Source organism: Nothobranchius furzeri, chromosome 4, assembly GCF_043380555.1.
Source record: "Nothobranchius furzeri strain GRZ-AD chromosome 4, NfurGRZ-RIMD1, whole genome shotgun sequence".
NCBI classification, from domain to species: domain Eukaryota; kingdom Metazoa; phylum Chordata; class Actinopteri; order Cyprinodontiformes; family Nothobranchiidae; genus Nothobranchius; species Nothobranchius furzeri.
In genome coordinates this window covers 83,472,212-83,496,295 of record NC_091744.1, presented here as the reverse complement: position 1 = coordinate 83,496,295, position 24,084 = coordinate 83,472,212, and the positions used below count along the sequence as shown (strand labels likewise).

The window sequence follows — 24,084 nt, the reverse complement described above, 5'->3', positions numbered from 1 at the left end:
ATAATCTTGGTAACCGCACACGGTGACCCCAGGTTGGGAACCACGGCTGTTTCCAAAAAGCTTCTTCATAAACTCGATGTCATTTATCACTCAGCAATCCATTTGGTCACTGGTGCCCCTTTCACTACTCATCACTGTGATCTGTAGACACTCGTTAACTGGCCATCGCTCCATTCCTGCAGGCTGTTACATCGGCATCAGTTCATATGCAAAACAATCATCAGTAGAAACCGTGATATCTTCGCTCATTACCAGGGGTGGACTGGCCTATCTGGCATTCTGGTACTGTCCCGGTGGGCCGCTTAGCCAAGTGGGCTGCTTGCCCAGCTTGGGCTGACACTACACAGTTGGTGATCTGTAGAACATACATGGTAACCCGAAGCTAACAGAGTTTTTCCAGGCATTTTTAGAAAAAAAAAACCCAGTAGAGCGATGACGTAGGAGTTGTTTTACAGCGTTAGCATGTAGCTAATGTCCCGCTGATCTCCGCCTGTGGAGAATGAGCTGATCCGGAAGGCCAGGGCTCCCGGTCGCGGCGGACTGGCCCTGCTTGTAATTTAACAGTCCCAGTCCATATTAGAGCTCACATTCGGCTTAGAGACGAGTCCGCAGGCAGCCACACCCCTAACCCCCACCGCTCTCCCAATGGGGAGGGCCGGCAATTCGTAAGAATGCCAGGGCCGAATTTTGGTCCCAGTCCACCCCTGCTCATTACTCCACTTCCAACAACCAGCGCAATTTACGTTCCAGTAGCTTCATCTCTAAAGTTATTCCCAAAGCTCGCACCTCCTCTGGCCGCTCCTCATTCCAGTTTGCTGCTTCCAACGACTGGAATGCGCTGCAAAAAAATCACTGAAGTTCACACGATCCATTATCTACCTTCAATAATTCATGGGGATCAATAGTTTCTGATCAATGTGCTTCTGAGTACTTAAAGACAGTTTTAAATCTGTTTCGACTGATTTTACACATTATATATGAGAACAATCCTAACTGTTTTATCAGAATTTTATCTCACCTGTTTTGTCTGTGGTGTAAAGCTAACTGCTGCTGCTTCCTCTTGGCCAGATCGTCGTTGTAAAGGAGAATGAGTTTTCAATCCACTCATCCATTTAAATAAAGGTTAAAATTTAAAAAATGTAGGTGATTAATGTGGTTTAATTCATTTGTTCAGTAGCAAGAAAACTCCTCTTGCCACTGCACGCTCAGTTCCACATGGGGGCAATCATGTCAAGTGACTGGGTTTTAGTTTCCTGCTGTCATGGGGCCGCTGAGATATATAGATCTATTTGTCTTTTTACTCACTTCACAGCCTTTCAGTTATTTTGTCAACTTCCCAGCATGTCTTAATTTGTCCAAACCAGCTGCTTGGTGCTGTTGGACATGTGGCGGACTGAAGAAAAGTCTCTCCAGCAGCCGGAAAGGGCTGGGCTGGGGAGCCTCTCATTACTAAAGGTTAGATCTGTCACATCACACATGCACATAAAGCTCTAATGAGCAGCTGGAGTGACAGTTCAGGGGACTCCTTTTGCTAAAGCCCTCTGATCCTCCCTTTGGGATGCAGCACTTCCTGCGGTCTAAAGGAAGAGCATCTTTGTTCAGATTACACACTAAACCTTAAAGGGGGAAGAAACAGCTTTTGTGTTGCTTTTTCCCAGAGGAGCGATGCACGTCCAAAGGCTTCATCCTTAGATGCACCAAACAGAAGTGTTTAAGTCATAATTCAGATGCTACTGGGTACAGGATGGATGCGGGTGCTTCTGGGGTGGATGCTGTGATGTAAGAGGAGGTGGGGGTGGGAGCGCCTCTCTCTCCCCCATAGAGCGCAGCATGAGCGCTCCGCAGCAAAAGGATGTGTGAGCAGGCAGCGCGCTACTGTAGGGACGGAGTCCACAAACTGCTGAACAAAGAACAAGCCAAACTTCGAGCCCAGGAGAGCCGAGAGCAGCCGAACCCCGTAGCCGGTCAGGACAGCGAGTCCGCGACGGCAGCGCAGTCCGGAAACAGCGGCGCCCAGCCCGGTGGAATCGACGGGCTCGTCCGCTGGATCGTCACCAAAATGAGCGACAACAAGAACGTCTCCAGCCGGGAGTACGCCTCCAGCAAGGAGGAGGTGGCCGTGGCCCAGGAGCAGTTCTTCGCCCCCGAGCCGCGGAGAGGCATCTCGGTGATTCTGGATGTGAGTATGAGGCACCGGGAGGCGGCCAGCCCCGCCAGGAGCGGGTGGGTGCATGGAGACATCCAGGGAGCGGTGCGCACTTACGCACAGACAGTTTAGGTGTCCGGGATCAAACCGGCGTCCCTCTCCTCTGCATCTGCACCATATCAGAAAATTCAAACTTTGCACGTTTTAACTGTCAGTCCACATAAATCCTGAGGCTCTCCAACTGCGCTGCAGACATGTTCCTGTGTTAACCTTCAGAGTGATAACTGCGTGCCTGTAGCATTTCTGGTGTTCAGGTCAGCCCAGTTTTATTTTACTGTGCTTTAAAACGAGTTGATCTCAGTAGAAAAAAAGAAAAGAAACGTAGAAACACGTTGTGTAGACCTCCCCCCCCCCCCCCCAACTTGTTATAAATTAAGATTTTTCAAACGTTTTTTTTTCTTTTTTCCTCTCTATCATACCATACCACTTTATTTGTAGAACGCTCTTAACACGGCACTACAACCGACCAAAGCGCTGGACATAAAGACAAATAAATAAAAAACAAGCTAAAATAGTCGTGCATATCATAAGAAGTAAAAAGGATAAGAGTTAAAGAACAACAAACTAAAGCCAATAAAACAAGTAAAACCAGAATATAAAAACACAAATTTTAACTACCTGGCAGCTAAAACTGTTTCCAGCTGAGTCTCTGACACCAGCCTTTGAACTTTTTCTGACATTTTCTTCTTTCTGCATAACTTTGACCTTTCAAACGTGAATTTTCTGGCCCCTTTCCAGCATATCTGACCCCAATATTCTTACTTTACACCAAATGGGCTTCCTGGTGTGTCCCTGAATGCAGCATTTCCCTCATTAGACCGACTTGTTCTCCTTCTCTGAGTCTACCGTGAACCCATTTATTATTCCGTCTCCTCTCTTCCAACAGAAGCATATTCCTAAGGTGAAGGCATGCCTCCTCTTTGTGTCTTTCTCTTTAGTCGTGTTTTTTTTGTCTCTTTCTGTTGTAACTCTTCACCATCACCTCCTCCTCCTCCTCAGTGAGACTCTTTCCCTCCTTCCCAAGCTTCCCTGACTCCAGCAGCTCCAGCTCTGTTCTGAGAAGCTGAACATGGCCCAGGGTGCAGATGCAGAGCAGCTTTTCAATTGGAGTGCGGCTCTTTCAGCTCCTGTTGCCCTTTATTTAAGAGTTTAGTCACAAAAATGTCTTGATGAGTTTCTGTGCAATAATTTAGCTGACTAAACTAAAAAAAAAAGTTTTTGGGTCGTCACGATCTGTTTGCCCATTAACTTCTGACTTTGGTCACTACTGTTAACATTCATCTTATTCAGAAGATCATGTCTTTGAAAAGCACATTTTTTTTTAGATTTCCTGTAATCTGACTAATCCAACCAGACCAAATTCAAAATATGTGACTAAAGATCACATCCTCTCGTTTTATTCTACAAATATCTTCTTTAATATTGTTTTAAAATGCATCTCATGATCACTCAGCACGTCTTGTCCTGCCGGTGGCTCGTGTGTCACTCATCCTCAACCTCCATGATGAAAGTATTCTAAAACGTTGAAGGTCCTCGGAGGGGGGAGCTTTCCCTAAAATGATTCAGATTCACTCCCAGCTTGTTCAGCTGCAGCTGTGGTTGGTTCGGTTTGGTGTGGTAAGCTAACTCCGGTCCAGCTGTGTGGGATTCAGTCTGATCCGTTACCAGTTATTCACCAGCTGGTTTCTGTTTTCCCAGCATGACTCTTCTGTCAGCTGGAAGGAGGTTTATGACACAAACATTCACTATTTTATAGGTTTCCCTCCTTAAACTCCTGAAAACGGGAATCTATGGGTTCCATAGAGGTTTTTATTTTTAATTTTCTGCTTAAATTATTTCTTGGAGGCAAGAATAATAAGTAGTTTCCACTGGTGAGAAACAACATTATTTTAGTGACCCAAACAAGAAAGAAGAAACCCCAAAAGTAAGCCCTGAGGGACACCTTGAAAAACAATTACACTAAAGCTAATTTAAATTATTAATAAATGTTTAAAGAAATTACAGATTTGTGAAATAATCCAGTGTTTAGGTGTTAACATTTATTAGATGAGGCTGTTTTCAGACACACAATGCTTCAATTTAACTCTTTAGGCTTGAAATATGAAAAACTAACGATTGAAAATACTGAGTTTAAAACTAAATAAAACAATAAGATATGGTGTTACTTTAAGAAATACAACAAGATTAAGAAATAGTGCTTGATGTGTCTCAGGTTAGGACTTCATACCTGGTGGGTTACTGGTTCAAACTGGTTTGATCAAGTACTTTTGTGAATAAAAATTCATATTTCTGTACTAAGTTGTTGCAGAAAATCTATAGGAACTCACACAAACTGGATAATCAGATGCTGAGAGGTTTTTGGAACGTTGTTGAAAGGTTCGCTCCGTTCTTTAGTCCGGAAACATTCTTGTTTAGCAGATGATACGCTACTGTACTTACAAAAGAGAACTCTCAAAATAATTGGTTTTATTAACCATCTTGGTTTATTTGCACATTTTATTTAGTATTTAGAACCTAAATGTAAATGTGAAATAAACATTTCCCAAACATAAGTTGTGTTTAGAGAAATGCTTTCTGTTTGTCACTAAAATGTCCTTCTTTCTGTCGTTCACAGATCTTCAGAAGAGCCGACAAAGATGGTGAGTGATGTTCTGGACTGCTGGCTTCCTGTAGCCTGGCCAGCCATGCCAACGTTTCCTTATGTAGAACAGACGGGCCAGGCTAGGTTTCCCAAGACATGAAATCTAAACACATCTGAGTGCTTCTTCATCTGATCCTTTAAAACTCAGATGGAAATAAAAATGTTGTTCCATTAGTCACAGATCCAATCACATTTTCCATTTTAACTCATTCGCTGCCAGCGTTTTTCACCGTTTTTACTGTTTTTTAAGAGTCACAGGACGTTGCGCGCTAGGATGATGTCGACGCCAAAACAACCAAAACAAAGCGGAGACTCACCTCTTACATCAGGAAGAATCTGCGCGTTTCGAGCGTTATCCGTTCTTTCATAATCCTTTGTTGAATTGTTATCGGCAGAAGTTTTTCCGGTTCACACCTCACGTTTTTTTTACAGCAGCAGCCCAAAATGATCTCCTAACACATGGATGTTCTGCTTCCTGATCACGTAAGCGGATGAAAATCGGCTGTAGAGCTGCGATGTTTGTTCTCACGGTGCGGGGGCTCGTCCGACGCCCACACAGTAATAAAATGCGAATGACGACTGAAGTCGTCATTCGCAGTGAATGAGTTAAATAACTTTGGTTTTAGGATTTCTTTCTTATGTTTTACTTATTCAAACAAACATCGTCTAAAATTATTTAACATTTTTTGTCAACACTTTAACCTTTCGTGGTTTTATTTTATTGTAATAAAATTATATTAAATTAATCTTTGTTTATTTTAACGAAAGACCACCCGATCCTGCGTGCTGCCTGAGATCACGGAGAACATTATCTCACAGATTTGACCAAAATGACAACATAGCCACCAAACATGATCATTGTTTAAAACTCTGGATGATCCGCAGCCTTTGTTTGAATGAACCTTTATCATCCCACAATGCTGGGAAGTGTTGTGGTCCATGATGGATGTCTGCTTGGACACCATCCTCTCCTCCCCAGCATGATCGATGGACCTGAGCGAACAGTCCGTGACTGAAGAGTCTGTCTTCACTGCTTTTCTACTTTCCTATGCTCAACCAGCAAACCGCAGCATAAAAGATGGCGGACGCTGCAACAGTAGATGGTCCTTAAGCGTCAGCCCTGAAACTGTCAAGAATAAAAGTGTTGAAATCACGTTAAGTGAGAGGGGATTGGGGAAAATAACTTCCTAAACATGTTTTTATCGACCATATTATAACTTCTAAAAAATGTCATTGATTATATCTCTGATAGTTGGTGAAACAAACAAAACAAGAGTTTGCAGACCATTGCTTGCAGATGGTTGATAGGAATGTTTCACAGGCAAATTTAACAAGAGCACAGGAAGAACAGGTGAATTAAGCCTGGTTTATGCTCCTCCGTCAGCTCCGCAAGGGACAGACACGCACGGATTGATGGAAGTGTTTTGCTCTCATACTTCTCCGTCTCCTGGAGAGTGTTGCAAAGCAATTCCCCACCAGGACAGCAGAGGGCGTAGCGCTGTTCTGTGGTATTCTGTCATTATCCGGTCCAAGATAGTGTGTCTGTATTGTGTTTTTTGTATATAAGAGACTTTTTAACACAGACATATTTGTCTCTCATCCTCCTCCACCTCTTCATGCGCTCCCCACCTCTAAACCCACGTTTCCTGTCATTTCCGTCCACAAATAAAATGCTTGCTGAGCATCTTTTCACTCCTCCAGTCACGGGGGAATGAAACATTCATGTTTTTAGAGTTTTTTCGCGAGGTATTCTCCAAGTTGCTCCGCGTCTGCCGCTTGTTATCCTCGGCTCTCTTTATGTTTTTGAGGGCGCGATGGCGGCGCTGTAAACAACAGCGGCGTCCTGACCAATCACAAGCTTGCGTCGTCCGTCTCGACTGACGAATGTTTTGAAAAGAGAGCTCGACTCCGTCCGTCCTTGCGGAGCTCTCCGGCAGCTCCGCAAGGACGTTGCGTGTCTCCACAGTGACGCAGACGGCGAAGCACGAATCAGGCTTTAGCGAGGGCTGCGTTCCAGTTACACTAGTCAACATGCAAAGCTGCAAAAGTGGAATGCGGCCCTCATTAATGCACATCTGCTTTCCCTACCGTGCATCACCAATCACAGGAGAAGCTGCTCCAGGATCTGTCTGGTCTGTTGGTCCTTCGGACACCAGATTGTTTATTCTGTTCGGAGATCTTGAAGCAGAACCCTGAGCTTCTGCTCGGAGCCGTATTTTTATCAGCTTGTTGGGACACTGAAGTGTTTTCAGAGGGTGTTCCAGTGCAGCTATGCCAGTGAGCAGTTTGTTTATATCCTCTGGCATCTGCTATTCTCTCTTTTCTTCCTGCTCAGCCCATTTCTTTTCATCCTCTACATCTTCTTATCTCTCTTTTCACTGTGTGGTTGACAGAGAAGAATTGAACTAATGAGGAAATGGCAGAAAGAGCTTTGCTTTTCATCGCAGCCAGATGGTCACTTGCTCTTCCAGTGTGTGTGTGTGTGTGTGTGTGTGTGAGGGAATTCTCTTCAAGCTGATAACTCTTTTGCTTTCTCTCCAACGCAGCTAGGGTCCCAACATTTATCTCTGTGAATCACAGCTACGGGGGCTTATTCAGTCATGCCTTAGTCATTTGCCTAAGTGGAAACAAACTCCTAAAGTTCAGCAAACAGAAGCAACGTTCACCTTCTTGTTCCCGATTCTGCCTCTGCAGCATTAGCTGACAACATGTGAATGCGTGCATCTCCTAATTACCAACCGCTCCAACACGAAACATCAGTCAGGACACGTTTTGGTGTTTTCTGGTATTCCAAAGCACTTATGAGGCCCTCATAAGCAGCGTCTTCAAAGTCGAGCTGTCAGATTGTGTGAAACTTTCTGATAGAGTCTCCCGGGGCGGTTTCATTACGGGTGCACGCTGGCTTTGGAGATGCAGACGGGAGTTTGTGTTTGGGCGAATCGATGAATGGAGAAAAGAGCCTCAGCAAGGACTGATGATGGTTATTATGGAGAAACGTTGGTATTTGATGTATGGAACACAGGCTGGGTAATAAAAGTAAAGAAGAAACGGTGAGCATGAGCTGAAAAAGGCTATTTTTACTCTCTTCTCTCCTGGGAGAAGACGAGGAACTGCTTTAATGAGTGAGACTGAGAGCAGGGAGATGCTAAAGGGGAAAGGAGAGGATTGTTATGAAGAAAAGAGGGTTGTGGGGGCGGGTGGGCAGGGAGGTTGGAAGCAGCATGACAGGGAGTAGCATATGAGGATGTACTTGGCTTTACATTCATCGTGCATATCTCAGGACTGCTGAAGCTGCAGATTGGGAGGACGTGTGATGTGCAGCAGATCCATGCAGCATCCATCTGTGAGGCGTGTTAAACGCTCACCGAGATCGTTTCAGGGAACTTTTGTCTTTTCATCCAGGTGTTTGTGATACAACTCACACATGTTGTTATGCAGCTTGGGGAGTTTTTCCAGCAGCCAGCTGGCCTTTGAACCAGTTGCATCATCTAACAGCACTTTGTAAGACGTGCAGCAGCTCCAGTTGCAGAGTGGGTTTTCTGCAGCTGGTTTTCTGTTTACTCAATTATATCAAGTTGTTTTTGCGTTTCTGTTTCAGAATTAGATTTAAATCGTCATCTGTCAAGAGGCTTGATTTGCTTCTCAACCAGTTAACAACAGTAGGAAAGAGAGAGATTAAACAAAACATACAACAATACAATACAATACAATGCAATGTAATGTAATATTATATAATATTATATAATGTAATGTAATTTTATATAATATAATGTTATGTCATATAATATTTTATAGCATAACATAACATTTTATATAATATAATGTTATGACATATATATATATAATATAATATAACATAACATAATATAATATAATGTAATATAATATAATATAATGTAACGTAATGTAATGTAATATTATGTAATGTAATGTAATATTATATAATTTATATAATATAATGTAATGTAATATTATGTTGTATAATATAATATAATATAAGAGAATGGAATAGAATATATACTTTGAATTTAAATGAAAACTCTAAATATCTTATATGAAATGCACATATTAGTTGTTTTTTAACCCTTTGATGCATGAATTATGAAATCTTCAACCATGATTTTTTTAAACAATTTTTTTTCATTCATCTTTAGGTGTGAATGAAACAAATTTCAACAAATATTTTTGTGACATTTAATAATTTACAAATAACTTATAACATGTCCACCTCAGTGGACAGCGTGCGTTCTGAACATGAAACACGTTGGCTTGACTTACTGAAGTCCAAATGGAGGAGTTCAAATGCAATAAAGTCTTCAACAGCTGTGCTTAATAGCAAAAATAAGTAACTATTTTGAGTACCTGTCCACTGTAGTGACCATTATGCATCAAAGGGTTAAGGTAAAAATTTATTATTAAGATAGAATTTTTTAGTTTTTAGGCTTAAAACCTAATCTTCTCACTAAAGTCTGATAGATACATCAAGATCTCAGATGAGTGGGTTAAAGTTCGTCAGCAAGTCTTAAATGATAAAATAAATCATGTCAGTCATATAAATGTATTTATTTTAGGATAATGACCTTCCAAACACAGACTTAAATGCTTAATCAACCTAATTTTTATCATTTCTTCTTCTTCCTGAGTTAATTTAGTAAAATTCTGCTTTGAGTACAAGCATTAAACTATTTTAGCAGGAAATCTGACTACATTTTTCTGCTATAATGAAGACTCTGTTTTTCGTGTGGATTAATAAATTAAATCCGGTTACTAAAGATGATCATGAAGCATTTAAATATTTAATATTGAACCTCTGGACTGCAGTGGAGCTTTACTGAAAAAACAAGCTACAAAAATTTTTACAAAAGAGGAACGTTTGAATTATAAGTTCAATATTTTAATTTATGTCATTAATTCCATCAAAAATATTATTATTTCATTACATTAGAACAGTGTTTGCCCCAGAAGAAGAACAAATTCTGAGATTTACTCATGGTTTGGACTTTAGTGTTTCTATTGGCTGCTCAGCTGCACTGATTGAATGGCAACACAGTGAGTGGAAACACCTGTGCAGGTGAGCCGTGAGTGGGACAGAGAGCAGCGTTCTCCTGGGAAAAACAAACAAACAAACAGAAGGGTAGGTGTTTTACTTTCTCCTTGTGGCTCCAGTATTTGGCACAAAGGCAGAAATCAGGGAGGTTTGTGTGTGGACGGGCTGACGAGGAGCAGCAGGAGGCAGCTGCTCGCTCTGGTCACTGATGAACACCCAGACCTCCGTCCTGCCAGGAGGCTGGACCAGCTTTCTCTCTTCATCTCTTCTTTGCTTTAAATGTTGCTTTTTCTGTCCCTGATGGAGCAGATCTGAACTTTCTGAAGCACCACAGACCGTCTGGTTTGCGTTTGTCTCACTGACGCTCATTCAGCTGCTTTTCTGCTTCTGTTCCAGCCGGAGAGCTTCTGTGGTTTTATAAAGATCTCTCGAGTTCTTCTCGTTGTCCTCTTGGTTCTACTTTAGACACTTTGGCTTCATAAGTTTGTCTGCGCTGGCCATTTGTGGAGAATCGTACCTGGAACTGTTGAGAAACTTTCGAGGCTCTGAAAAGATTTGTCTTTGTTGTTATTGAGGTTCAGAAAAGCTTGACTTTAGTTTAGAACTGAATAAGGAATATAAAAACTTGTTTTAATCACAACATTTAATTAAAATGTTTATTTTATGAATATTTACTCCTATTAAATTCAGTTTACATGAATTTCTAGTTGATTATAAGCTCAATTATCACCACCAACAACTTTCTGAATCATCCAAGGGTCACATTGAGCAGGACTGTATTTATTTGTCAGCTGTTTAATGCAAAATAATTTCTATAATTTCTGCATAAATAATAAGAAAACTTTACAGACGTCTCAGCAAATGTGGAAAAGTATGATTATTCGTTCATGATTCACTTAAAACGTGCTTCTGGATGGTAAAACGTCCATGTGGGATGGCAGAATGAATTTGAGTTCACAGAAGACAGGAAACAGTGGATTTTACAAGGTGCAATACATAAGAATGAAGAATGCCATCCTGTGGTCAGATACGGGTACTGCGGTCCATTTTTTTAAAACAGAAGGTAACTATCTCACCGCCGGCCCGTGAGTTTCATGGCTGTTGCCAGTTACAGATCAGCTCCAGAAGATTTTAGATGAGTCCTACACAATAAGTTAAGTAGATAAAGATGTTGTCATATCTGGTGGTTTGCTGTGACCCCGGTTTCACACAGCAAGCATCAGCGGAACGGAACAGCACCGGAGCGGCTCACTTGCAAACTTCAAAGCGGTTCTTTTCACACCAGGAGAGTCTCGGCCACTGCACGGCTTCCTCGCTGCACCTCGCCCTCGCTGTACTCGCGAGATTCCAAAATCCCTCCAGACTTCCGACACCTTCCTCATCGAGAGATCACAACCCCCGCGAGGAATCGCACCGTTGTACTTCTCGAAAGAAACTGGTGGTAAACAAAGCTGTTCGGTCACACGCGCTGACGTGAGTTATACGTAACATCGCAACGTTGCATTTTATTTTGAAAATAACTGGGGATTTTACACTGAAACCGTGTGGTTTCCTGTCTCGCAGTATGTGGACTGCGGAAATTGACGCGTCCCAGAAGCGGCTCGTGGAAAAAATAGAACTCGATCCTATCTTTAGCGGCACGGCATGCCGCTTCTGGGACGCGCCTGGAAATTGCCGCGTCGCGGCTGGTTTGAAACACTCCAACGACTATATCTGGATTCTATTTGAAGCGTTGCCGCTTCACTGCCGTTCCGTTCTGCTGATGCTTGCAGTGTGAAACCGGGGCTAGAGTTCTGAATGACTCATTAAAAGAAGTAAAGTACTACGATGAACTCATTCTCCAACGCACGCACGCACGCACGCACGCACGCACACACACACACACACACACACACACACACACACACACACACACACACACACTATCCAGCTGTTGGTAATTGAAAAAGTAGCTGAGATAATTTTAGAGCCAATTCATCATTAGCATTGTTAACTCAACATTAGCCTCTAGCCTGCTTCATCCGATAGAGTAAAACAAAAAGATGCTCACAACAACATTGTGACATCATTATGTACCAGCTAACATCATAGTGTACCTCTTAAGACGGGCGGACACTGTGCGACTTTTTCACTCTTAGCACTCCGCTTCAGCTCAAACTGTACGACTTCCTCGCAGGGCAGATCTCACGAGTCATGTGCTCACACTGTACGACCCAGTTCTCGGATGCAATCTGACTGCTCACACTGTACGTCTGATAGCAACACGTCAGACCTAAAAAATATGCTAAAAATAGCAGTTTTTACACGTCAGACTTTTTTGTCTTGTCTTGCCTGTTGTCCTTCGGGAGTGCTGCAGGAGGACACACAGGGATTTATGGGGGTTGGATGAGCATGGACGTAATTTTCACTTTAGAAGTGGGGGGAGGGGGGGGGATCTTTACAGAATGCTCTAATGGGAAACAGACTTCAACACAAATGGTTGTTGTCCGCTTGGTCCTAGAGCTCAACCAGTGTCAATTGAATATAGCGTAATATTGTTTTTGGATGGTAAAAAGTGCAGGGGTCAAAACTTGACTTTGGAAAAAGTGGGGGGGACATGCCCCCCCCCCCAAATTACATCCATGTGGATGAGGAAAATGAAATAAAGAAAGTAAATCTGTGAAATTTTGTGATCAGTTTAATTTGACATGAACACGACAAACACGCTTTCTTGACAATCTTTGTGAGTAAAAAAAACGTGTAGAAATACCGTAAATCCTCTAATACAGGCCCGGGCCTGTATTTGACTCAAGCTCATCAAGCTCCAGGCCTTTATTGGAAGGAGGGCCAGTATTAGAGGCAGGCCTCTATTTCTATTTGAGCAAAATGAACTAATGGTTCGCTGGAGTTTTTGACAATTAAAATTGCGCCCACATTTTCAAAGTTAAACACATTTCTTTTAACAACGGTAGTTCCTGCTTCAGTCCTCTCCCCCCTCCCCCTGCGCAGCGGCCGCAAACTCACTGATGCGCCTGCAGCCTCTCGGAGTTCCTGCTGCTCTAAACGTTAAAATAATTATTTCATTTTCTGTTCCTCACTTCTGATTACCTTCAACGGTGTCTGTTTGTTGCAACAGCAGGTACAAAAACTAACTTGTTTTTATTTGACTATTTTTCTGTCCTGCCTGTTTATTATCTTCCTGCATCTCCTCTCAATCCTAAAGAGAAACTGCTACCTGGGTTCATATATATTCACCTCATGAGTTACCTTTGAACTGCAGTTCTAAAAGATCTACCGACCGCTAAAGCAGCGGAGTGCTCGCTGTTTGGCGGCCGTATCAGTGATCAGTGCGTCGGAGGACAAGGTGATGCGCGCAGCGCCCCGCTCCACAGCATGCAGCGAAACACATCAGGCGCAAATAAAAGACAGAAAACATTAAAGGAAATGAACCGACATGAACGATCGCGTGTTAAATTAGTTTTTGAGGTGGCGACACCTGATTGTTACTGTGGCCGTGCTCAGGAGGCAGATCTACCGACCGCGAAAACAGCTGAGCGCTCCCTGCTGTGATCTGTGCGTCGGAGGACAAGTTGATGCGCCCCGCTCCACAGCAGCGATACACATCAGGTGCAAATAAAAGACAGAAAACATTAAAGGAAATGAACCGACATGAACGATCGCGTGTCAGTACCTACGGTCTGGCACTTGAGTTTTACCCCCAAAAAGGAGAATGTGATCATACGATAATTCAATAGGGAGCGTGGTTTCACAGACGCGGAAGTGATAGCGTCGGTGCTCTAGGAAACCCCCGAGCGTTCGAGCGTCAACGAAGTGACACGGAAATGCCGGGCTTTCCAGAAGTAAGTAAGATAACTTACTATGAGCTGATAGTTCGTTGGATTGATCGGCAGGTTGGAAACTCTGATCGTGAATCTGAAGAAACGATGACTGAGTGGTGAGCTGGAAAGGCGACTTCCGTTTATAGCCGCGGTTTGTGACGTAGGTGCGACGTGAAGGGAATCCCCGCGAGGGGCATGCTGGGAGTCCCTACTTCGCGGATTTTCACCTATCGCGGCCAGGTCTGGAACGCATCTACCGCGATAAACGAGGGATTACTGTAGTTCATACAACCCCTACTGCTGCTCTCCAGAGTGTTCTGCAGCATAATCAGCACGTTCTCTTTGAACTTGATAGTGTAATGACCTGGCTGGGGTTGTAAGCCAGGTGCATTCTGGGTATTGTGTTATATGTGTTTCCTATCGTTCTGCTAGTTCCTATGTGCTGATTTGCGTGTTGTGTGAGTGTTATGTAAGCCACAGGGAAGGTGATGTGTGTTCTGTGGAGCGGGTTGAATTAGCATGGTTAACTGACACCGTGACTCTGTGTGGTAGGAGCGTGATAGAGGATCGTATCTGTAGCGTTACAAAGCGTTGAAGAAAAAGCCTAAAAAAGGTCTGCGTGAACTTCCACTGCCTCCTGCTGGTTAATTTGGGGACTATAACTCTGCCGCTGGGACGCTTGTACTTGCTTGTTACCACATTTCTTCCGGCCACAATAAGAGACCGGCCATTATTTACCTCCGCTGACTCCGACACCGGCCAGAATTGGAGACCCGGCCTCTAATTGAATACCGGCCTGTATTAGAGGATTTACGGTAAAAACGAACAACGTGTGTTATTAGGGAAACAGCGGGTGAGCGGTGTTGATGCAGGATTGCGCATGCGCCGTGAGCGGTTCTGATACTTTTTGGGTCGCAGCTGCTCGCAGCGCCGCTTCAACAGTGCGATACCCTCACGAGGGACGAGCAAAATGTTAAACACGCCAGAAGATTGTGCGAGCTCACGACTGCTGATCGGTAGCTGGTCACGTGATGAAGAAGAAAATATCATTTCTATAGCGCCTCTCAAAATAAAAATCACGAGGCGCTTCACAAAAACTAAGTGTAAAAATAAAAAAAAGCATTTAGAAAATGTTTAAAAATATATTTAAAATGAGCAAAAATAGACAATTGTGATTAAAAAAATGTTAAGAAAGAGAGAGAGTGAACAGGAAAGAGGGAAATCAGTGGATCCTGAGGAAGGTGGAATAGGTGGGGAGAGCAGAATAAAGAGAGAGAGGTGAAGAAGGTCATACAAAAGCCAGCTTGAACAAGTGAGTCTTCAGCTGCTTTTTAAAGGAGACCACTGAGTCCACTGATCTCAGGCTCAGGGGGAGAGAGTTCCAGAGTCTGGGGGCCACAGCAGCAGATGATCTGTCACCTTTGACCTTTAGCCTGGTGCGCTGCACAACCAGTAGGCTTTGATCACTGGACCTCAGGGACCTGCTGGGGGTGTAGGGACTAAGAAGATCACCAATGTAAGATGGTGCTTGTCCATGTAAGGCCCTATAGACCAGAACCAGGATCTTGAAATGAACCCTGAAGTTGACTGGCAGCCAGTGAAGCTGGAGGAGAAGCGGGGTGATGTGGGTGTGTTTGGAGGACTTGGTCAGAAGCCGAGCACAGGCGTTCTGAACCACCTGTAGACGGTTCAGGGAGGCTCTGCTCAGACACGTGAAAAGAGAGTTACAGTAGTCTAAGCGTGAGGAGATGAAGGTGTGGAGAACTGTCTCAAGTTCAGAGCGGGACAGAATGGGACTCAGCTTAGCAACGTTCCTGAGATGGAAGAAGGAAGAGCGAACAAGAGAACTGACATGAGAATCCAGGGTGAGAGCTGGGTCAAAGGTCACACCAAGATTCCTGACAGAAGGTTTGGTGTGAGAAGCAAGCTGACCAAGAGAGTCTCTGACTTGCGGAACCAGCTTGTCTGGGGCACAGATGAGGATCTCAGTGGTCTTAATCGCCTCTCGTAACCCCCTGTACACGACGCTCAGCGCAAAACTCGCCCCGGTCTTGTGGATTCTCGCACGAGTGGAAAATTGGCTCAAAAAAGTGAAAAAGTCGCACAGCGTACGCCCGGCTGTAGCCAATAGCGTTTAAATTCAAACGCAGTGCAGAGCTTTTACCTGACGACGGTGCAACACTGAGTTTTAGACAGAAAATTTAAATTTTAACAAGCTGCACTAAAGTGTCAAATGATTGACTACACGTGTGATTAGACACTCATTTATATAGTTTATCAGCAGAAGAAGTTGATTTGGGGGTGACTTGCACTTTCAGTTTCAAATTTGTTTGTGCGTCCAGGATATTCTTCGTGTGTGTGAGGATGGTGATGGATGCTCTGGGCTGAAGGTGAGGAGAACTCTGAGCTGGTTCCTCTGACCCCTGTAGGAGGAAGCTCTGTGGAGGTGAATGAAGTCTGTTCGTTTTTTTTTTGGTCGTCTGGATTTGGATCAAAGGCTGAGAGTTAAGACGGTCTCTGCCCTCCAGTGGGCCAGTTTTATTAGATTGTTTTGGTACGTTTAACAAATATTGGTTCAGGAGCTGAAGGCTTAGGCTTGAGCGGGAGACTGGTGGGTTGGATTTAGGTTCTGAGTATTCATTTATTTCTTCAGAACGACAAAAAAACCCAGAAACGTTCAAGTTGGGAAAACTGGAATTCAATTCAATTCAAGTTTATTTATATAGCGCCAAATCAGGACAAGAGTCGTCTCAAGGCACTTCACATAATAAACATCCCAATTCACAGTTCATTAAGCCAATCAGAAATAATGTCTCCTATATAAGGAACCCAGCAAATTGCATCAAGTCACTGACTAGTGCCAGTGACTATACAGCAATCCTCATACTAAGCAAGCATGCAGCGACAGTGGAGAGGAAAACTCCCTTTTAACAGGAAGAAACCTCCAGAGAATCCCGGCTCAGTATAAGCAGCCATCCTCCACGACTCACTGGGGATGGAGAAGACTGAACACACACACACACACACACACACACACACACACACACACACACACACACACACACACACACACACACACACACACACACACACACACACACACACACACACACACACACACACACACACACACACACACACACACACACACACACACACACACACACACACACACACACACACACACACACACACACACACACACACACACACACACACACACACACACACACACACACACACACACACACACACACACACACGGCTGCTTGTTCATTCAGAATATTGTTGTTTGTTTTTAAAGCTGTTTATAACCAGCCTAATATCCCCATTAGCCAACACTGATCACAGCTAAATCTCATAAAAGTGATTTCATTTTCCTCCTGAATTATTTCACCTTTACTTGATTTCTCCTTTTGCTTCTTTGTGCATCGAGACGTCTTCGCAGCACGAGTCGCGCCGAGGCTTTTCCTGGGATCCTTTAGTTTCGGCGTGGTTGTGTGGAGTACGTCTGACCAGTCAGTATCTCACCTGCAGCAGGCAGCGCTCCGAGCGATCTCGTTTGGGAGATTCAAGGAGGAATTCTCACTGAGATGTAAAAAAAAAAAAAAAACAAGCTGGTTGTTGGCCAACGCCTCGCCATCGTGGCCTTTCTTAATCAAGCTTTCGTGATGCTGCGGCTCCTGGTTGATCCTGCGATGAATCAGCCATCTGTTGGGATAACTCGGTGATGTTTTGGAAACCACTGCACACGGTCGTCATAGCAACACAGATGTCTGGTGGAGAATGTAGCAAAAACTCTTGTTTGTTGAAACTTCTGAGTAGCCGTCAGCATGAATCCCGGACGGGAATTCCATCAACTTACGTCTACGGCGTCTCCTCAGCTTGAGGCGGCGCTGTTGACTCTCATCTGAACTCAATTCCAACTTCATCTTCCAGTTTCTTTGCCAGAATCGCCTCTTCTAACTTCTCTGATTTCTGCAGCAAAGTAAATCAGGCAGGAAAATTTTGTGTGTTTTGCTTTTGCAGCTAAAATATAATTTAAAAAATGACCCATCATACCCCCTAGGTCAGTGACCTCCAGCTCCCTTCCCCGAGGGCCGGTGTCCAGCATGTTTTACCTTTTTTCTTTGCTCCAACACACCTGGTTTTAATTAACAGGTGATTAACAGGCTTCTGCAGAGCCTGATGAGCAGCTGAACAGGTGAACTAACTAAAACATGACGGACACCGGCCCTCAGGGAAGGGAGTTTGGGATCACTGCCCTAAGTCTTAGGAGTAAAATACTTGTTTTCCTTTTGTTTAAAACTCTTCTACCTTCGCTGCACGCTCAAGGCTCCTGTTAAAGGAACGGAATAAAACCAGTTCAAACAAGTAAATCACCGTCAAAGAGAAACCTTTAACCAGTCCAGTTTTTCTGCTCAAGTACTGGAAATTTGAGAGGCAATCATCGATTCGCTGGTGTGACCTTTTGAAACGCTCTCCGCCTGAAACGCGCTCGGAAAGAAAACCCTCGGGGAATCCGGACAAACAAGCAGTGATGAGATCAGGGCGGCATTTTGTCCCGAACAAATGGAAACGAGTAATTCTGTGTGTGTGTGTGTGTGTGTGTGTGTGTGTGTGTGTGTGTGTGTGCGTGCGTGTGTGTGTGTGTGTGCGTGTGTGTATACTTGTTTGTGTGTGCGTGCGTGTGTGTGTGTGTGTGTGTGTGTGTGTGTGTGCGTGCGTACATGCTTCTTTGTGTGTGTGTGTGTGTGTGTGTGTGTGTGTGTGTGCATACTTGTTTGTGTGTGTGTGTGTGTGTGTGTGTGTGCGCGAGTGTGTGTGTGTGTGCTCGAGTGTGTGTGTGTGTGCGCGTGTGTGTGCGTGCGTGTGTGTGTGTGTGTGTGTGCGTGCGTACATGCTTCTTTGTGTGTGTGTGTGTGTGTGTGTGTGTGTGCATACTTGTTTGTGTGTGTGTGTGTGTGTGTGTGTGTGTGTGTGTGTGCGCGTGCGTACATGCTTCTTTGTGTGTGTGTGTGTGTGTGTGTGTGTGTGTATACTTGTTTGTGTGTGTGTGCGCGCGCGTGTGTGTGTGCGTGTGTGTGTGCGCGCGTGTGTGTGTGTGTGTGTGTGAGAGAGAAAACAGATATTTTTATTTGAAATGACAAGCTTCTGAATCGATTAGCATCTCAAACCAATACGATTGGCAGTAGTTGGTCTCGGAGGCGTTTGTTGGTGTTTTTAGGGTCGAACCTCTCGGGGCGTTTGGATCTGAAAGACCAGAGGACGACGGTCGGCCTGCTGTTTGAGTTTTATCAAAACCAAAACTCCAGTAAAATCATCTTCTGGTCATAATTTAGAAAATTTTCATCAGATTTAATGAGAATTTTTATGAACCTGTTTTTTTTTGTCTCTTTAGTCAGAAAAGGCGTTCAATAAATGAGCTTCTTCTTTAGAATAAATGCAGCAGCTGCTCCAGGTCTGAGACCACGGTCCGGATGTTTCTCCGGTTAGTCGTGATGGAGGACGACATGAGCCAAAAGGAAACTCTCCATTGGCTCACCCGCCTACATTCCTCCCCTCACCGAGGGTCATGAGGTCTGGGTCCTCACTGAGGGAACCAAATCCTGCACACAAGCGGCTGAAACGAGTTTCTGCTTCTGTCGGGAAGCTGGCTTCAGCCTTAGAGATCAAAGGAACTGAGTCTTCAGAGTAGAGCCGCTGCCGCTCCTCATGGAAAGGAGTCCGCTGAGGTGGGTCACATATCCCATCAGCATGACTCCTGGTGGTCTTCCTCTGATGGTTCCCTGATTGCGTCTCACTTGTGAGTCCTCTCTGGCCGGGGAACACTGTGGGATGTTTCAGAATGAGCTCCTGAGAGGGATGTATGGGGTGGTCTCTGGGACCTGGCCTGGGATAGCTGGTGGGGAATTAAAGAAGAGCCAGCTGGATGCTTAAAACCTTTTCCTGAAGGTAAATTACTTTCTGAGCACGTCGGGTTCTGCAGATCCTCTCGACGATTCTTTATCATCATCATCATCATCATCATCATCATCATCATCAACCTTTATTAATAAAGCACATTTAAATGGCGACAACGCCAACCAAAGTGCTGTACAAGACAATACTTCACCAAAATAGATGAAACAAATAAAAACTAGTAAAAAATAAATAAATAAAAAACAGGAAAGCACAAGGGTTAAACGTTCTCAGCCGGGAAGGCCAGGGAATAGAAATATGTCTTCAAACATACTTTCAAAGTGGGAAGGGAGGGGGCAAGTCAGACCGTCAGGGGGAGTTGGTTCCAAAGTTTAGGCGCACAAACTGAAAAAGCCCGTTCGCCACGGGCCATATAGCGGGCCGGAGGACCTCAGGGTTGGCGCCGGAACTTAGGGACTCAAAAGTTGTGCCAAATAAGAGCGGGCCATTTCATGAATAGATTTGTTAACCAACAGGAGAATTTTGAACTTCATCCGAAACCGAACTGGAAGCCAGTGTAAATTTGCCAAAACAGGGGTGATGTGCTGCCGTCGGTCTATGCCCGTAAGGAACCTTGCGGCAGCATTCTGTACCAATTGGAGGCGTACCACTGAAGAGGAGGGAATACCATATAAAAGAGAGTTGGCATAGTCCAGACGTGACGTTACAAAGGCATGAACAACCGACTGAAGATCTTTTTTGTTCAGGACAGATTTTAGTTTGGCCAGCCGGCGAAGATGATAGAAACACGACCTGATACCTGATTTATCTGTGCATCCATTTAGAAAAATAAAGCATCCAGAGTGACCCCCAAATTTGTAATTGTCGGCTTCATCAAAACTGACAATGACCGGGGCAGAGATGGCTCCACAGCAGAGGGGGAGCAGGGGGCAAAGCAAATAGCCTTCAGCTTGGAGCTGTTAAGATGGAGAAAATTAGCCGAGAGCCAGGACCTGACTTCACTCAGGCAGGCAGCCAGTGGTTGCTCAGGGTGAGCAGATTTTAGGACCATATAAAGCTGACAGTCGTCAGCGTAGAGATGAAAATTTAACCGGAACTTTCTAAAAACGGCTGCCAAAGGTAAAATATATAGATTAAAAAGTAGCGGACCTAAAACGGACCCCTGGAGAACCTCACAAAAAAGAGGTGCCACTCTAGAGGCGCAGTTCCCCAGGGCAACATTAAAGCGAAACCACTCTAGTGTGAGTCGAACAGGCAACATGCTGAACAGGAAATGTAGCCATTTCTTCAGCTGTTTTGGAGCACGAAAGCATCTAAAACCTGTAGGGTAGGGATGACCTCGGACTCACACACACCTGGTTTGGGTTACCTCCGTTCTGTGATCACCTCGAACATTCCTCCGAACAACGAAAGCTGAAAATGTCCGATGTTTAGAACGTAGTCTGACGTCAGACCTGTCAGCTGTTTAAAGACGAAGCTTCTTTGAAGTCAGGATTCATTTTGTTTCCAAACTTTGCTGAATAAGTGTCTTAATCCTGAATTTAATCTGGCTGATTTAAACACATTTATGCGCCAGCAAAAACAAAATAAATGGTCAGACTTGAGTTGCAGAACAAAAACCGATCTGCCAGCTCATGTTTCATCTTCGCTTTGAATTTCAGCCCAAATACTTTAACCAGCTGGTGCAGCTTTCTGACGAAGCCTCCATCATCTCTCGCTGAGAAGTGGATCGGACCGTTAGGAGAAGCACCGCTACGGTGAAAGGAAACTGCTCAGCATCAGACAGTGGTGTCACCATGGTAACCGCAGCTTCAGTAGGTGATTGGCAGGTCTGATGATCATTACAAAAGTCTCCTCTTTGTTAGTTCTCTCACAAACTTCAATTCACACCGAAGAGAGAGAGGACGCCCGACGCGTTGTGCGTTAATGAGCCGCCGCCGCCGCTGATCTGTGTGTTTTGTGTGCTTCAGCAGGAGAGTGGGGGTTTTGTGTTGAGAGCTTTAAAAGCAACGGGGACACTTAAGGCATGACATTTACGTGCCACGTAATTAACGCTGCAGCTGAGCTGGTTGCGCTGGCATCCATTAAAAACTCCACCTGAAGGTCTTTTGGTTAAAACAAATCTGATTTGTCAGCTCTCATCTTTTTTGTGCACTTTTGAATATAAAAAAACAGTTAAATGTTAAAATCGTAAACATGTAAAAACACCTTTTAACAGGTGACTTTTTATATTTTTTAGGGTAATTTTAGGTTTTTTTTTGTTTCTGGCAGCTGCATCAAAACCAGGTTCTCTTCTCGGATGGAGGAGACAACCACCTTAGTTGGAACTCGGTTGCCCCTGGTTACAGCATCCCTCTGTTCTCCTCCCATGAGGCTTTGTGACCTGCTGTTGCCATGACACCAGCATTAACCCCCCAGTCCCCTCTAAACATTCCTGTGCAGCTGCTTTCTTCAGTTTCTAATTTGCGCTGAGGTGTCGCCCACCAGCTGAGTCGGTGTGAGCTCACTAAAGGTAAAGCCGGCTCATCCTAGTCTGGTTCCTTTGGTCTGAATCGGTTCATTCGAAGGTTCTTCTGCAGAGAAAACTGCAAACGAAACATAACGCTGCACCACAGACCAGGTGAGAAGGTTCCCTCTGCTGAAGTCAGGTCAGATAGCCTGGAGGCGGGGCTACCCAGAGTAAATACCCAAGGAGGGTTGTGTGTTCTGTCCTGGAAGAACTAAATCAGGTCATCTGCCCAAAAATCAATCAGGTTAGTCATCGTCAACCTGAGCTGCTCAGTAGCTAATGGTGTTGTTGTCCTCCTGCATCCCAGAATGCAACACCAACCGGCTACAGGAAGGCGTTTGGCCCAGACATAACGGTCGTTGTGTCAGGTCGAGGTTGGATCACACTAAACGAACCGAGACCACCTCCATCAGCAGGTCTGGATTTGGCTCTGTTCTGCACCCTGCTGAGATCCCCGTGTTCTCACCTGCTCATCAAACCAGGGTTGGATGAAAACAGACTCAACGCTGCAGGTGTGAAGGTGTCCTCGTGTTGATTTGAGTTTAGTAACCCTAACACCGTCGTTTTAGACTATGTGGGACATCATTCCACAGCAAACTGGTGACCAGAGAGAAAGGAGTGGACTAGTCGACACAACAAACGTTTTTAATGCTGCTTGTTTTTTAGGATTGAAAATAATAATTCAATAATTGTGACGTGTTGGAGAGAAGTCTCGGTGCCTGGTTCAGCTCAGTTTCACTGAGCAGCTGGAAAAAGCTCCTCTGACACACACACACACACGCACACACACATGCACGCACGCGCACGCACGCACGCACACACACACACACACAGCTGCCTTGTGTTTGAATATAATTTTCCTGATTTCTAACCCCTCCCAACTGTGGCAGCATCACCTCCATCCTCACATCCCAGCTGCTCCCGTATTTCCGACACACTTCACCAATTTCCCGTCAACTTACATTTTATATTCCCCTCACAGCTGGCGTCGAGTACAACATCTGTCACCTACAAACGTTACAACTCTAAGAAAATTGTTTTGCAGCTGATTTTCAGAATTCAGCACCCCCCCCCCCCCCCCCCCCACCGGAGAAAAGGGTTTGAACCTGTCGACTGAAGAAACCTGGATTTTTCCATCTTGCTGGCATAAATTATTTAATTTTCATTTGATCCAAAATTCAACTCAAACATAAAACAAGAGAAAACTCTGAAAACACAAAATAGGCTAATTTTATAAACGACTACATTATCAAAATAAACGTAAAACCAGAACATCTAAAACCATCAGAAAATGTTATTTTTACACAGAAAGCAGTAAAATAGTGATTAAAGATCCCGTTTGTTTTCATGAGTGGGCGGGGCTTAAAGCATGTACTGCAACCAGCAACAGAGCGAGCGAGCGTTTTAGTTTGTTTTAGCTGTTATTGTCAAGCACCTTGTGCTAAAATCACACATTTAATGTAAATCAAAGTTGAATATTGTTTAAAAAAGGTTTTTGACGTTTAAAAAAAATGTGATGGTCCCTTTTTACTATTTTGGAGTTTTATCGAAGTACCTCCAGAAGGAAGGCAGAAACTCTGGGAAGGAGCTGGAGGAGAATTCCTGTTAGGTCTTTGATTCTGGTGTTCCTGCAGTGTGAAAGGCCTTGTGGTGTAGAATATGTTGTAGAAAAGAGGCAGAATTTATTATCTTAGAGGAATTCTGTCGTTCTGAAGACTCAACCTGGAGTTTGTGTTTCTCCTCTCTGCGTTCTTTAGCTGTTGTCAGGATGAGAGAAGAGATGAGTGAATAGGGTGTTTGTAGTTTCTCTGCAGCATTTAAATCTAATCTGAATGATTCTTAGTGATAATAAACAGCCTTTTTGCCTCCATCGTGAGTTTGAGTAAAAGCTGCCATCTGATCAGTGCTGTTACCGTTGCTTCATGTCAGAGATCGTGAGTC

The 24,084-nt window shown here is 44.2% G+C and overlaps 2 protein-coding genes across 3 annotated transcripts in view; one reads left to right on the top strand and one right to left on the bottom strand.

The window, feature by feature from the left end:
- The window catches only part of calb2a (calbindin 2a), a 144,099-nt gene that overhangs the window by 116,166 nt on the left and 3,849 nt on the right, over window positions 1-24,084 (bottom strand). The window lies entirely within an intron of this gene.
- necab2 (N-terminal EF-hand calcium binding protein 2) overlaps window positions 1,734-24,084 on the top strand; it is a 146,731-nt gene continuing 124,380 nt past the window's right edge. The window contains exons 1-2 of one of the 2 annotated variants that reach the window (XM_015965212.3): window positions 1,734-2,179; window positions 4,821-4,845. In XM_015965212.3, coding sequence (XP_015820698.3) covers window positions 1,853-2,179; window positions 4,821-4,845 — 352 coding nt within the window. In that variant the 5' untranslated portion in view covers window positions 1,734-1,852. The remainder of the gene's footprint in view (window positions 2,180-4,820; window positions 4,846-24,084) is intronic. The other variant, XM_015965211.3, reaches the window with a different exon arrangement.